Source organism: Phascolarctos cinereus, unplaced genomic scaffold (assembly GCF_003287225.1).
Source record: "Phascolarctos cinereus isolate Bilbo 61053 unplaced genomic scaffold, phaCin_HiC Scaffold_2;HRSCAF=192, whole genome shotgun sequence".
Classification (NCBI taxonomy): Eukaryota; Metazoa; Chordata; class Mammalia; order Diprotodontia; family Phascolarctidae; genus Phascolarctos; species Phascolarctos cinereus.
The window spans coordinates 155,922,043-155,939,019 of NW_027555625.1; the positions used below are offsets into that span (position 1 = coordinate 155,922,043).

The 16,977-nt window shown below is 36.3% G+C and overlaps 1 protein-coding gene across 4 annotated transcripts in view; it reads right to left on the reverse strand.

Moving 5' to 3' along the window:
- The window catches only part of XRN2 (5'-3' exoribonuclease 2), a 98,091-nt gene that overhangs the window by 11,358 nt on the left and 69,756 nt on the right, over nucleotides 1-16,977 (reverse strand). For all 4 annotated transcript variants that reach the window (XR_013484623.1, XM_078149697.1, XM_020986856.2 and 1 more), the window contains 3 exons: nucleotides 14,176-14,244; nucleotides 13,950-14,081; nucleotides 10,397-10,521 (listed from right to left, as the gene is read on the reverse strand). Coding sequence is in view for 3 of the 4 variants with exons in the window: in XM_078149697.1 (XP_078005823.1) it covers nucleotides 10,397-10,521; nucleotides 13,950-14,081; nucleotides 14,176-14,244 (326 nt within the window). In the remaining variant the exon portion in view is untranslated. The remainder of the gene's footprint in view (nucleotides 1-10,396; nucleotides 10,522-13,949; nucleotides 14,082-14,175; nucleotides 14,245-16,977) is intronic.

The window sequence follows — 16,977 nt, forward strand, 5'->3', positions numbered from 1 at the left end:
AGAAACTGGAGATAATCATGGAGGGATGGCACTAGCATTACAAGGGACTGGGCAAACCTAGTTTATAGAAGGTGGGATTTTAGCTGGGACTTGAAGCCAGAGGAGGCAAGAAGTGAAGATAAAGAAGGCATTTTTGATATGGGGGGGAGGGGGATAGCCAATGAAAATGCCCCAAATCAAGAGATAAGAGTGTTATGTATGAGAACAACAAGGAGGCTAATATCAACCTGGATTGCAGAATAGATGAGAGGAGTAAGGTGTAAGAAGATCAGAAAGGTAGGAAGGGTCTTGTCTATGAAGAGCTTTGAATATCAGAGGATATCATATTTGATTATAGAGGTTGGTAGGGAACTACTGGAGTATATTGAACAGGAAGGCGACATGGTCACAACCTGTCCTTTAGGAAGCTGTATTTGACAGCTGAGTAGAGAACAGAGTGGAGTGGGAAGAAACTTGAGGCAAAGAAATCAACCAGCAAGCCATTTCTATAGCTCTAGCATGAGATGATGAGGAACTGCACCAGAGTAGTGGAAATGTCTGGAGAGAAAGGTGTGTGTACATACACACACACAAACACAAACACACACACACACACACACACACACACACACACACACAAAGTTATGAAGGGAAAATCAACAGGACTTGGCAAGTAACTGGATATAGGGGATGGGTGAGAAGAAAAGATGAGCATGAGACCTAGGTTTTGAGCTAGGCGGAAGATGATGGGATCCTCAACAGTAATGGGGAACTGAGGAAGAAGGGAAGCACTGGAAGGAAAGACGAGTTCAGTTCTGGACATGTTACATTTAAGATATTTATGGGACATCTGGTTTGAGATGTCCAAAAGGCAGCTGGAGATAATGAGACTGAAAGTCTTCAGAGAGATCAAGAAAGAAGTTATGACTAATTAAGTAGATCTTGGAATCATCAATATAGAGATAAATGATAACTGAATTTATGGTAGCCAATGAGATCACCAAGCAAAATAGTAGAGAGACAAAGGGAGTACCAAGGAGAGAGCCTTGGGAAATCCTAAGGTTAATGGGTACAACCTGAATGAAGATCCGGAAATGGAGACTAAAGTGTGGTCACACAAGTGAAGAGAGAATCCAGAGAGAGACATATCTCTTCTTGCTCATGATTTGTGCTCCTAAGACATAGAATTAGGAACCTAGTCAGTTTTTAAAGGCAAGTTTTAGCAAAAAGAAAATCTTCCCACAATACAGTTCATGAAATTAAAGTAAAAATTTTGAAAGGATACAAAAGGCAGGGAAAGTGCCATCTCCAACAAATATAGCAAAATTGAAGAACAACATTAAGCACTGTATATTTACTAAATTACTGTCTCTTAAAAGTAAATGTCTAGGGGCAACTAGGTGGTGAAGTGGATAAAGCTCCAGCCTTGGAATCAGGAGGATCTGAGTTCAAATCCAACCTCAGACACATAACACTTACTAGCTGTGTGACCCTGGGCAAGTCACTTAACCCCAATTACCTCACCAAAAGGCAAAAAAAAAAAAGTAAATGTCTAATGGAGGTGTTTAAATGTAAATGTATACCCTTCTCTATCCAACAGAGCAAGGGTTCTTAACCCTTCTGTTGTCATGGACTCTTCACCATCTGTAAAATCTATGAACTCCTCAGAATTTTTTTTAATGCATAAAAATAAAATATATAGGGTTATAAAGAAAAGCAATTGTACTGAAATGCAATTATCAAAAATTTTTAAATTAAAGTTCAGGTTAGTAACTCTTGCTCTAGACTACCTGAACAATTCGCCTTAATAAGGTTTTGATCAGTTAGAAAAGCTCCGTTACTTTCTGTTCTTCATCCCCCAACCTAAACAAGCCCTTTTCTTTGGACTAAAACCAAATATATAAATATTTTCAAACCCAAAAACTTCTGCAAATTGACCAGAAAACATATGAAGGCTGCACTGAAAACATTCTGTCTCAGAGTTATTAAGCATCTTTTTATAACCCAAAAGGGAAAAAAAAGGATAAAAGAAAGTGCCATGGCTACCTTTAATCAAATCTCTTTATGCAGCTCAGAGGAACATATATGGTCCTTAAGTATTCATAAGCAGTAATATCCAGTCTTGTGAGTAATGAAGTAGATTTTAAAACAACCTTATTACCATTCATTTGTATGGCTTTGACAGAAGATCAATTTGAGAGAGAGAAAAAAACATGGTGAGACAGTGAATTGCACTTCAGAAAGGTTCAGACCAGACAGGAAAAATGATAGTTAATATTTTATTTTGGTTTTTTAAAAGTTAGGCATTTCCTAGCACTATAAGGCCGTAGTCACCAAAGCTTCTTCAATAGCTCCTCAAGTGACAATTTACCTAATTAGCATAGCAATCAAAGAAAAGATTTCATGTTTACTGATTGCATTAATCAAAAATCACTTTTCAAATGCAGTTAATTGACAAGTTTACTGACTTTAAAATTAAAGTCACAAATCAGATACTGGAGATTGCAAAAACCAAATATGCCATTCACAGTGAATACCAGAGGCTGTACTTGACTCCAACAAGTTATCAGCACAGGGACAATTATTCATCAGCTGAAAATTGGAATATCAAAGTCAAATCAGAGAACAAAAGTAAGAAACAACCACAGCAGCACTTGAAAAAGAGGTGGCAGCTTGACTGACCGAACTGACCTTCTTGAGCACAATTTTATATGATCATACATGAAATCCCCCACAGCTATGATATTAAAGGTATTTAAAAGGACTAATAAATCAGTATAGATTTGAAATTTCCTAAGAAGTGCTGACAGAAATTCTCAGTACAGTTTGAACTATATAACTAGAAGAACTGAATGGACTAAACAGATAAACTACTATCTTTTTGAATAAAGCACATTATCTTCCATGTTTAAAATATGCAATTACTTTCAAACTAATTATATTTATAAAAGAAGCTGCTTTTACATATGATGTCAAAAGTAGGATGCCATTAAAATTGCATGGCTATCCATATTCTGGATCACAACAAACATGAACACAACTTACCCAAAAGAGCAAAGTACAAAGTGGGGGGGTTAGAGGGCTTGGGAAATGGGAAGAGGTAATGATAAAGTGTTAAAAAAAGAATCAAGCAGGTTTAAAAAAGAATTTGTCAATGTTAGGAGTTAGTGTGCTTTTAAAAATAAAACTGTCATATACACTAATTAATCTAACATTACCAAAATTAAGTTAGGATGAGTGGGAAAATAAATCACATAGCAACAAAAAACAATTTTACCAGTATAGGGTAATGTCCTGCCTCTGCCCTTGAAAGCAATCTTGAGCCTCTGAATTACAGAGAAGGTACAAACCTTCACTGGTAGAGGGAATTTACTCACTAAGGAGCTGCTTTATATTAATGAAATCACAGACTCAGTCCCTATTGCTATCCTTAAAGTAAGAATTAATCATATAAATATGAAAAAAAGATTCAGATCACAAGGACCTCAAATAAATGTTAGGAAGGAAGTATTACTATTAAGGAAACACGTCTAACACTGAGAAATCATAAATCACTGAATTTCCTTTCCTTATAATTAAGAAGGTCTAGCTTTATTTAACTGGGTACAATGCAGTATTTTATGTAGTAAAATACATAAGCAATAAAGTGTTAGACTTAAATGTCACTGTTTCCCAGTACTTTATTTTTGGCTGGACAACAAAGGAATGATTTGTGGATGGCATGGCTACTTTTCATTAAAAGACACAATATGGCACAGGAGAGAGGGAGTTGGACCTGAAATCAGAAGAAATCTGAGTTCATATCCCATTTCTTATACTTACTAGTTGCATTACCCTAAGACAACCTCTGAGTCTCAGTTTCCTCATCTGCAAAGTAGGGATAATAATATCTATAGTACCCACACCATAGGATTGTTGGGAAACTCAAATGAGGTAACAGCAAAATAGTTACTATTTATGCAATGCTTTAAGTACTAAAAAGCACTTTACATATCTCTTTCAAGATAATGCATGTAAAGTACTTTGTAACCCTTAAGGTCCAAATAAATGCCAATTACTACTTTGCTAATCTCAAAAAATTAGGTCTCCTTAAATACCTTTAGTTTTCCTTATAACTACTACCAAATAAACAGCAATTAATGTATCCAAACACTTCTTGAACCTACACGTATTTTCAATTTATATCTAATCAGTATAGCAAAGAAAAGATTTCATGTTTACTGACTGCATTAATTTTCAAATGCAGCTAATTGACAAGCTTACTGACTTAAAATTAAAGTCACAAATCAGATACTGCAGATTGCAAAAACCAAATATGTCATTCACAATGAATACCGGACACTGTACTTGACTCCTACAAGTTATGAGCACAGTGACAATTTGGAATTCTAACTTAAAAGTACTATTTCTGAAACACCGTAGAGCTCTTTTGCTCTGGCATTTGTTGAATAAGTCAGCGGTGAACTTGTTCTACAGTTTAAATGATATACCTTCTTGCCTTTGTCTACAGGTTGAAGTACTAATGTTTAGAGCCTATTTGGGACAGTGCAGCTACCCAGGTATCTTGATTATTTAAATTCTCTCTTCACTTTATCTTCAAGTCTTTCATGAGATTTGGTGACCAGAAGTGCCATAATACTGAGGTTTGCATCAGAAGTAGGATAATGCTATCTGTTTATTATTGCATCAGCATTACAAATATAATGGGCTGCCTTGCAGGCAGAAAGAACATATGATGATGACTCCTGTAATTTCTTCCCTAACTCATGGCTCCACATCCCCTGGTTGGAACAATTTCCTCCTAAATGCATGACTTTACACTTGCTCATATCTGTTTATCTGCTATTTTCAGCCCCCTTTACATAACCTGCTGAGAAGTTATAAAAAGGCAAATCTAGTGTCATGTGAGGAAAAACTTCCTAAATATTAAAGGTATCCCAAAATGGACAATATACAGGTACAGCTTGGACTAGATGGCCTCTGGGGTACTTTCCAACTCTAAAGTTATGATTATTAAAATAGTCAAGATGGCTAAAGGGAAATACGTAGTAGTTTTATCTCTTTATCGTCTCTCTCTCTCTCTCTCTCTCTCTCTAACTGGGCCATCTTTTGTTTCAATTCTTACCTAGGCCCATGTTCACTGAATGGCCTTGACCTCAGACAAACTAAGACCTGAGAAAGACCTAATTTTGAAAGACCAGGGTCACTGACTACATCCTGGGCCATGGACAATCTTATCTTTTACCTTGCCACTGCACTCTGATGCCTCTGGAAGAGACAGTGAGGCTGATGACTTTGCACAGTTCTGTCTCACTTAAATCCAATGCATACACAAATCAAAATGCCCTCATGATGCTATTGGTCTTCTCTGCAAAGGAAGGCCTAAAACAACATCCTTAAAATGTATATCTGTAGATAATGTATAACAATAAGGGAGAATTAAAAAGACATTAGGAAAAACCTTATAACAAATACATAATTGTTTTGAAACACTGCAAGGGAGGTACAGACAGTTTTAGCTTTACTTTAAGCATACCATTGAGCAGACCTCTACATAAAGTAATTTTTATGTAATGAGAATTTGCCTGCAGAATTGAGAAAAGAAGGAAGGGAGGGAGAGAGCTATGAGCCTGTGGAGGGAGGAGACCAGTACAAGTTTCAAGAACCCGGAGGGGCCAGGGACAGAGAAGTAAAAGTAGGAGGGGGAACACAGAGGTTCCTGAGCCAGTCACATGAGCACCTGGCTGGAACCAAGAGGAAGAATACTCTGAGGGCAGGCATGTGGGAGCTGGAAATAGTACACAAACAGGAAAGGATCGACAACACTCAGGGGCTGAGGATACACATGTAGGACCTGAGGGTGGACAGACAAAAGATACACTGGTCAGCACAGTGGGGCAAATATCTTCTCTCTTCGCAGAAGAGGTCTCAGGACAAGCCCCTGATTCAGGGTGGTGGCACCTCTGGTCTCTCTGTGTGTACATTCCACTGCTTTCACTTGGATTTTTTTTTTTAAGGATTTTTTTGGGGGAGGGGGTGAAGGCCAGAGAGAGTGAAGCTGAATGCCAGGAGCAGAGAGAAAGCACAGTACTGCAAATTTAACATATGTGTTTTTGGAATGCAGATTTCTTAGAGAATTCTTTATGTAAATAAAGTCAAATTTGTTTAATGTGCATTTATGTAAATTTATGTCTGTATTAGATTTTTCTAGAGTGTGAAAAAACTTCTGAGATGTTATACATAAAAAAAAACCTTTTTGGTGTACTCAGCACCACAGGCATATAATTTAGAAGAATCAAATTTTAAAATAAGGAAAATGACTAGATGAATTCTAAGGTCTTGTCTAACTCTAAAATCCTCCAATTTCAATGATAAAAATTTTCAGTACAATTTAAAATACAACTACTCACATTGCCACTAGTCATGTACAATCATCACATCATTTTAAAGTTCTTAAATCAGCTTTTTAATTCTTCTCCTGTTGCACAATGTTCTTCTCTATCCCCACATTTTAATTTGTATTCCCACTGCTTTCTTTGATTTCCACATTTTTATGTAATTTCCATCCTTTTATATGCTATCATCCCAAATTTATTTTTAAAAAGAGGGAAAAAAACCCACCTTTCCCTATCTTTGTTACAGTAATATGATTCCAAGTCACACTCTCAGCATCCTTAATGACTTTATCATCTGTTTCTAAATCCCCTTTTCTACCCTTTCTGCCAAATTCTGACACTTCAAACTTCAGGCTGTCAATACCCTGACAATATTAATTCATTTATGTTCTCAACTGTAACAAATTCCATCTCCACCCCTACTTTAGCCACACCTTAGTCATCTTACAGGACTGAATTAATTTCTAAAATTAATTTTCTAAAAAAATCACCTTGTGTAAACTTTGAGGTTTGCTCAACGGTCTGCTTGAAAATTCTACCTAATTCTTCCCAAAGCACTCCTATCTCTCACATAAAAACCAGCTCTTGATCTTCATTAGGACTTTTATGCTTCTATATTTTCCCAGTAAGTCAATTCTGACTTTGCCTCCCTACCCAGTTTTGATTCCATCACCTGTCACTTTAATGGTTTATTAGCCATATTTACTCCTGTCATACCCTATTTGGTTATCTTTAACTCTGAGTACATCTGACTGTCCACTGGAAAAAATCCTGTTCCACGACTGAGAAGCAAGAAGAAACTGTTGGTGTCACCTTTCAAACTTTTTCTGCACAACCCAAATTAGGCAATGACAACTGCTTAGCAATAGTTGTAGAAAGTACCGATTCTCCATATCAATGTTCACAATATTCTAAACCTGTTCCTCCAACTCTCAGTTACACCCCAAATACCACACAACTATGTATACTTACAGCTAGAAAACATAGACTAATCCCCTTAAAGGACTGAAACTGTTACATGGGAACTCCCTCAATTTTCCTTTTCTACTCTTCAAAACTCCATTTTAAGTGACTTTGTAAGGTGAGATTGAACTATGTGAGGCTATCTTAAGGCAGAACAGTGATCTGCAAGACAGTAGATAATAGCAAAAAAAAAGGTGGGATAATAATCTTTTTCTTTTTTTTTTAAATTGTGGTGATACTATCTGCTGCTCACTCTTCACATGGATACCACTTTAATTTAGGAACTCATCAGAGAGCAACAGCTTTTTAATTGATCTTACATTCAGTTACTCCCTTCTTTAATCTATACTCAACACAATCACAAAGGTAACTGTCTGAAACCACAGGTATGATCATGTTATTCTTCTGCTTAAGAAGTTATAGTAGCTTCTCCTTATTTCTAAGATAAAACAAACTCCTGTTTGACTTTTAAAGCCTTTCACCATCTGGCTCTAGCCTCTCTCCAATTGTCCTACACAAGCTCTTCGCTTACTAGAGATTCTAGGCAAACAAGCCTCTTTGCTGATCTCCCTACTGACATTCCATATCCTGCCTCCCCAGGCTAAGCCTGAAATGCACTTGCTCTGCTTCCCTCTACCAGAAAATCTTCCACTTCTTTCAAAGCTTAGCTCAAATGTTTTCCCCTTATAGGAATCCTTTTCTGATTCTATTCTCCTTGCTAGTTCCTTGCCTCAGAAATTACTTTGTATATTTTGTATTTAATTTTCTACATTTTTTTTTCACCTCCAGGAATATAAGTACCTTGAGGGAAGGGACTATTTTGTTCTTGTTTCTGTATTTGCACTTCCTGGCACAGGTGGTACTCAAAAAACGTAGGTTAAATTTGAGGTGAATTTTCAGTATCATCACCTAAAGTCTACTCTTTCTTTCTAGTATAAGGGGTCTATACTCTTTTCTTCTTTTAGAGCTCTTCCATCTTTTCTTCTGTTATCCTCAAGGCTAAGGATGGGGCAGCTAGGTGGCACAGTGGATAGAGCACCAGCCCTGAAGTCAGGAGGACCTGAGAGTTCAAATCCAGCCTCAGACCAAACACTTGACAGTTACTAGCTGTGTAACCCTGGGCAAGTCACTTAACCCCAATTGCCTATTAAAAAAAGAAAGAAAGAAAGAAAGAAAGAAAGAAAGAAAGAAAGAAAGAAAGAAAGAAAGAAAGAAAGAAAGAAAGAAAGAAAGAAAGAAAGAAAGAAAGAAAGAAAGAAAGAAAGAAAGAAAGAAAGAAAGAAAGAAAGAAAGAAAGAAAGAAAGAAAGAAAAGAAGGCTAAGGGTCCCATCTATTCTTTAAAAAAAAAAACTTCCCCTCAAACATTTTACATATTATACCAACTCCCTCTTCCTCTTCGTAATGACAAAGTAGTTTAAGTTCTCAAAAGAGCTAGCATTTATATAGTGTTAGCAACCATATGAATGATTACTCCAATCACTAATACTACAATAAAAGAAATGCCTCACCACCCAGAAAATTGGCAAAGAGTTCAAAAGACAGATAGCTAATGTTAAAAGAGCCCTGGGCAGGCAAGCATAGTAATACTCTGTTGGTGGAGCTATAAAATGAGTACATGTTCTAGAAAGCAAGTTAGAAACAGCTAAAAAAGTTACCAAATCAACCATACTTTCTGACCCACTGCTTTTATAATCCACAGAATTATGATGGGTCTTCTCTATAGTAAAATAAGTTCCCAAGTGATTTTGTATTATTTCTTTGGGCCAAAGAATCACAAGTTTATTTCTGTCCTGCTATATGCTATTAGGTGAAAAGACAGAAATACTCAGAATTGTTATTTTCTAAGGTTTTGAGAAATAACTTGTCACTAGAAGCTAGCCCAGCTCCTAAATTCCAAACCCATAAAATAGCCCTAAATAAGAGTCTTACACTGTGCTGTTAAGTCAAATTAAATTTAAAAGCCTTTCCCGAAAAAGGAATATACATGGTATAATTCTTCAAAATGAAAGGTATTTTCTAAATACTTTTCTCCATTTATCACAGTAGTCTTGCCATTATTTTTATCTGCCTAAAATATTCTTAAACAAGTTCTATAAATACACTGTTACCTTTTGAAGTTGAGGATTCTTCCATGTTGGTATCTACTGCGCCATTTTTAGAGAAACAGTTTTACACGGAAAAAATTTCTGCATGTGGTTTAGCCCTTACTATTAGACCACAGAATACTCTAAGAATCAAATAGCAAGCCTTAGATTTGTGAAATGTAGATGAGAAGGCCAAGACGTTCCCCTTTAAACGGGATTTCTTTCCCATCACATATTTTTGCTGTTGCAAAACAAGCATGAAATATTGAAAATTCATCACACACACAGCCTCTTGGGAGTGCTTTTCTGAAGTACTGGTGAACCAGCACAAGGACTTTTAGAAACAGTGAAAAACCAGGGAACCCATGAAGATGAATACAAGAATATTAAGAGGCCTAGGCAAAAGACATGGGACCAAAACACAGTAAGGCTGTCAGGAATGGGGAAAAACAGAATTTCTATTGTAGTGTATATTACATTTCTAAAAATGGTATTTTGATGAATATATTACAATGTGAAATCCAAAGAACAGTCCAAATGAATTTCTAATTCTTTATACTAGCACCAACAAATACAAATATAAAGCACTACAAGTGACTGAAAAACAGAAGAAAAAAAAATCAGGACTATAGTTACCAATAGACATCATATACTAACTATATTATTTTTTATTGATAATGGGGGAAAATAAAAACAACATCCTTGTGCTACCTCTAAAAATGTAAAAGCAGATTTTTATATTAAAAGAAAAGCAAATCGAGTATAAGCTTAATCAACATGGTAAGTGCTAAAATTATAAGACTACAAATACCAAGAATGATAGTTGTATAATAGGCCCTTAAAAATTCATGTCTAATATTAATAAATTTTGTTGGTACCAATTTGTCACCACTAAAGTAAAATTATCTTTGTCAAGAAAATTTGAAAAACCTTCCATTTAAAAATAAAATTGTAGAACAAAAGTAATAACTTACTTGACATAAGCTTTGGAATCTGTGCTTGTCCTCTTATCATTGGCCTGTATACATTTCCCTGGTAATTTCCAGGTGGTGCAGCATTGCTGTAAGGCCCACCTCCTGGACCTCTTGGTATGACGTGACTATAATGTGTAAAAAAAATCATTTAAAATTAGAAAAATTTCTTTTAAACATAAATGGTGACTTTGTTCAAGTCACTTAACCTCTATAGGCCCTAGTTTCTTCATCTATAAAGAGAAGGATGAGGCCAAGATGTTCTCTAAGGTCATTTCTGTTCTAAATCTATGATCCTATGATCTTATTACAAGTCTTATTGATTATTCTTCCACAATATCTCTCACCTCCATCCCCTTTTCTCCAACTCACACAACCAACAATGGGCCTCATCACTTTTCTCCTTGTCTACTGCAATAGCTTCCTAATTGGTCTCCCTGCCTCAAGTATCTCTCCTCTCCAATCCATTTTCCATACAGTACAGATCTGATTATGTCATTCTCCTACTCAATGAACTCTAGTAGCTCAATATCCATCTCAGGAGTCAAATACAAACTCTCAAAACTACTCCAACCTAGCTTTCTAGCCTTACAATATATATCATTCCCCTTAATGCATTCTATCGTCCAGCCAAAATGGCCTTCTTACTAGTTGGTTGTTGTCCTTTGTGCTCAAAAGAGGACCAAAAAAGGGGCAGCTAGGCGGCACAGTGGATAGAGCACCAGCCCTGAAGTCAGGAGGACCTGAGTACAAATCTGGCCTCAGATCAAACATATGACACTTACTAACTGGGTGACCCTGGGTAAGTCACTTAACCCCAATTGCTAAATAAATGAATGAATGAATGAATAAATGGGGGAAAAAAAGACCAAAATGACATCACTATGTTGGGATCAAGGTATAGCATGTCCCACTGTGGCTGATCAGGCTTGGAAGGCTCTTTCATGGATCAGGTACAAATAGTCCACCTGAACATTTAGAATGGAGATGTCTAAATTTATGAATCCCAAATTTCTTTTGAGCTAATTCAATTCTGCTTTGCTAATACAGCATAGTGCCTTCTGTTATGCAGGTATGCCATGGTGGGCAGTCCTGTGCCAGTGACTCCCATGTTTCACAACCGATCTCAAAGTTCTTCAGAGAGATCAAGAATGTCCTCTTATTATTTCTTCTGACCTCTATGTGAGCACTTGCCTTGTGTGAGTTCTCTGTAAACTAGTCTTTTAGGCAAACTTACGTTTGGCATTTGAACAACTTGGCCAGCCCACTGAAGTTTAGCTCTCTGCAGCAGAGTTTGAATGCTTTGCAGTTCAGCTCAAAAAAGGACTCCAGTGTCTTGTACCTTATCCTGCCAGGTAATCTTCAGAATCTTCCCATCAATTTCCTAGCATAGTGCTAGTATACTGTCCAGGTTTCACAGGCATGCAACAATGAGGTCAGTACAATGGTTCTGTAAACTGAGGCTCCTTAAACTTTTTCCACCTGTGACTCCTTTTCATGTTTTGGCAGCATTTGTTGGCAATACGTGACACAACGGCATATGCAGTGCAAAGTGCACATGCTGTGTGTGTTCAGAATCAAGGCTGCAGTGAAGTTACATGATGCAAAAAGAGCAAGTGCTGCCAGAAACACCTCAGATTCATTACATGTTTGATTTTTAATTAATTTTTGGCCACTGAGCATTCAGAAACTTTTTACTGTTGTCAAATTTTTTGCAACCCCATATGGAGTCACAATCCACAGTTTAAGAAGCACTGCTGTAGACCTTCAATTTGGCAGCCTAATACCTCTTTGCTCCCACACTTTCCTTCAGAGCCTCCCAAACAAAGCTAGTTCTAGTAATGTGTATGTCAACCTCATCATCTATGTGTACATTCCTGGAAAGTATACTACCAAAGTAAGGGAACATATCCACAGCATTCAAAACTTCTCCATTTGCTATAACCGATGATTCCATGTATGGATGGCACAGTGCTGGCTGGTGGAGAACTTCTGATTTCTTGGTGTTAATTGTCAGGCCAAAATTAGCACAAGCAGCAAAGAACTGATCCAGACTCTGTTGCTTCGCATCCTCAAAGGCTGCACTGACTGCACACTCATCTATGAACAAAAAGTTATGCACCAATTCTTCATCCACTTTACTGGTGGCTTGTAGACTTTTCAAGTTGAAAAATTTACCATCCATTCAGAAGCTGACCTTGTTGCTGTGTTTGTCGTCATTGAAGGTATCTGACAACATTGCTGAAAACATCATACTAAAAAGCAAGGGAGCAAGCACATAGCCCTGCTTCACTCCACTGGTGATGCCACAGAAAGCCTAAGAGCATCATCCATCATCCTGAACCCATGTAAGCATGCCGTCATGGAGCCAGCATATAATACTGATGACCTCCTCTGGGCAACCAAATTTTGACATGATCTTCCACAAGTCCTCATGACTGAGAATATTATTGTTTGCAGACCTCTGTTGTGCTTGTAGCATTTCTCCTGGAGTTGTTGGGCAGCAAACACCATACCGACCATTCCTTGGCCCTTTCTGAAATCACAATAACTCTCAGGTAGATGACTATCTTCCATGTGAAGAATGAGCCTTCTAAGGAGGACTCTAGCAAGAATCTTGCTGGAGAGAGATGTACCCCATCTCACACCACCCCCCCCTTCCCCAGGCCACAGGACAAAAAAGCATTTTTGCTAATCCTTACATGACACTCCATCTCCTTTCTCTTTGTAAAGGCTGCCCCTTAACCCCATCCCTGTGGCTAGAATGCTCTGCTTACTGGAATCCTTAGTTTCTTTCAAATCTCAGCTCAAGCGCTACCTTGCACATGAGGCCTTTCTTGGTGTTACCCAACTGCTTCCTCTGGGTTCCCAAGTTTTTTTATGTGTATTTAATTTGAACATATTTACATATATACATGTTATCAAACCCAATACAGTATAAGCTCTTTGACGACAGGAACTGTTTATCTTTTGTCTTTGTACTCCCAGGGCCCAGCAGAGTGCCTTGCACATAATCTGCACTTAATCAATACTTAATGGTTGATGAATTATATACCTCTTAATCACTTTCCTCTGTTCCCTTTCACTGGACTAATAAAATCCATGAAGAGATCTTCCTAGGACTGTGACTTCTTAGCTCTTTATCTCCCGCATTATGCATAATACATTGTTTTACACATAGAAGAGAGATGAAATGAATTAAAGTTACAAAATACTGCTAGTCTTTTGAAATAATTTGCCTCCCTTATTCTAATCATAAAAAAATTTATAACAGTAACAGATTATAGTTTAAATCATTTTTAAAAAAGATTAAGAAAAACCAGGTCAGATAAGCAAATTTTAAAATGTTTCACAGAATAAGCACCAAAGAAACTGAAGAAATGAACATATTAATTTATAGTCTTCTATTGCATTCCATCAATTTTCAAGGTTATACTTAAAATGATTTCACTGCTGAGTACATTTAAGAATGACTGCTAAGATTATTTATGACTTTTTGGTAAAAAAGACCTTGGGGAAGAAAAGTATATAAGGAAATGGATAGTGTATTACTTACCCTAGTGTTCTAAATGCTGACTGATCTAAGTGAACTGGCCTTCGGTCTCGGTTAAAGCCAAGCTGTGGTCTCCACTGCCGTCCATTGCTGGATTTCTCCCAATCACCAGGTTTGAGTACAGTTGCAGGCTTTCTGAACATTTGAAAATTCAACATCCTAGTTACATACAAGCCCACTACCATTATGAAATAACCTAGTTAGTTTTGAAAGAAAGAAACTTAGTTACCTTGCTCCTGGTAACACTGTAGCTTTAAAAATGTAATCTTCAGCAAACTGTGGGTCTTTAAAATTAATACTGAAAAAGAGCAAACAAACCCTTTAATGAAAAGGCTAGATTAAGTACAACTTGTGAATCACTTAGTTAAACTCTCAAATGGCTGTATTAATGTGAATAACTGAATTCCACAGATACCTAAATTTTCAGCCAATTATTTCTCCCTTTGGTTGATAGTTTTAGGCACTTTCCTTTTCAAATGGATACCAGTCAACAGCATCTGTTTAGTGTCTCCTGTGTCAAGAGGACTGTACAGGAAAATTACAGAGTAACAGAAGATGTTTTAAAGATGTTTATAATCTAAAATTTAAAGCCATTACCATACTATCCTGGAAACAGGATCAACTTTTTTAAACATTAAAGATCTTTAAGTCTGCTTATATATACCAAGGATCTCTCTTCAGCATTTAATAGGGGTCAAATCCTATTATAATAAAATTCTTCAACTGACAGGAATTTTTGTTTTTTAAAGAAAAAGTTGCTTCTAACAAGTCACTCCCAGGATGTGATCTTGGAGACTTCTTGTTTTATAATCCATTTTACTATAATGAGATCTGATCTGTATGTCTATTTTAAGTACACAAAATTCAATCTGTATAATAGATAATAGGCAGATGTCACATACAAAGTGGGCATTTATTAATAACCTCTTGATTACTAGAGAATTTACTATTTAGAACAGTTTAGGTTAGCTGTGATCAAAAGTTATTAGCTATAAAACTAAGCAGTTTATGTACAATAATGAAGAAGTTGCCTACTTTGAAGAAATATGTTCTCATTTTAATATATAATTACTACCATTACTGGTAGCTCTTCTGGAATAAATGAAAACTAATTGCCAAATATGACAAAAGCAAACATTTATTCAGAAAAAAATCCAGTCGAAGCTCATTTAGTTTCCTTTATTCCCCTTCTCTAGCTCTTTGGGCACCATACTTCATCCACATCGAAAAGGAAATAACTGAAACCAGAAACCAAATTAGTTTTTTTAGTCTATTCTTATTTGCTGTGATGACAGGGAGTAGAAGAAATGTGAATAATCCCAAATGGATAATGATATTTATGTCTTTTGAATTGTTTTTGTATTTAAGTATGATTATATCTGATGTCTGATTCTATCTTATGTCTTAAGAAATAACTATTCAAAAATTTATAGTTGCTTTTTGTTTTTACATCACCTTCCTTTCCAAATATATACTTCTTCCCTCCCTCCTCTACCAAGTAAACTATCTCTTATAACAAAGAAAAAAAGAGAAAAAAGGCCAATTCACCAAACCCAATCAAACAATCTGACAGCATATGCAATGCAGTATTCCACACCTATAGTCCCCACCTCTGCAAAGACAGGAGGATGACATATTTTCTCCAGGGTCAAGTTTTCATTGTGATCATAATTACACAGCATTCTGCTTAAGAACAGATTTTAAATCAAATTCAGTAAACACTGAGATTCAAGAGGTATCATACAGTTTTGAAATTCTGTTTCTTGCAATCCTCCTCTGGGATTTATCGTTTTAAAAACTTTCTCTATCACACGCACTTGGCAGAGGAGGAGGGTCATGGTGGTTTAGTTTTAAAAAGCTGTTTTTAAATAGAAGTAATTGACAACCACGTAAGGAACCTAGGAAAAAGTAAAAAAAGTTCCAAAGACAATTCTAAATATGCAGAAGAGTATCCTTAACCTTTTAAACAGATGACTGAAATAGTATTCAATTTATTCATGCAATACTCCCAAAATCTGAGACAATGGGAAAATGCATCACAGACTCTCTGCCTCTTCCTCTTAGATTTGTCTTCTCCCATTATAAGTTAGGTAAAAGAATAAAATGTATCTAAATAGTTTATTATTTAACAAATGCCTTGCTATTCTCTACTGATTAACTAAATATTCTAATATTCCAGAAATACTTAAGAATTTATTTACCCTTAAAGTCATGGGATCATAGATATATAGAGCTGGAAGGGAGTTCAGAGGCCATGTAGTCCAAACCCTTCATTTTACAGATGAAGACACTGAGGCTCAAGGAGCAAGTCATTGTAGATCAATTTCTGAAACAATGATGCAATAATGGGAGGGGAAGGGAGGAAGGGGGGAACAGGATGGGACATAGGCTTCCCTTTTAAATTCCACTGTTTCTTAGAGGATCATGATGTTAAATATGGCAATTTCTAAAATTTTACACTGAGATGATAAATTATGTTTCCAACTTTTTTTAAAAAAGATACATAATACACAAACTAATTTTACTATTCAAAGCTTTAAGTTGATGGTACATGACTACAGTTCATATGTTGATTTTCTTTTCAAACCAACTTTTTTATATTACCTCTATGTATAATACCTGAAGGAATACAATTTACAGAAATTCAAACCTAAACAACCTCTTCATAATTTTCCATTATGCAAGGTAAAAATGATGTAATTTTTAAGTTAAGAGTAGACATTTTTGTTCCAAAGTCTTATTTTTATTCCTAACAGCAATATTCCTTTTTCTTGGATCCTTGAGGAAGAGAGCATTTCTAGAGCTGTCTGCAATATGGGGTAGTGGAAAGAGCGCTAGACCTGATGTCACAGGGCCTGGATTTCAAGGCCAGATAACTATGTTCTACCACCACTGGCTGCCTCTGTGACTGTGGATAAGTCACTTCACTTTGCTGAGCCTTTATTGTTTAAAAAAAAAAAGATGAAGGGACTGGACTAGTTTCCTCATGAGGTCTCTTTTGGCTCTCAAATCTATGAAATGTTTACACACA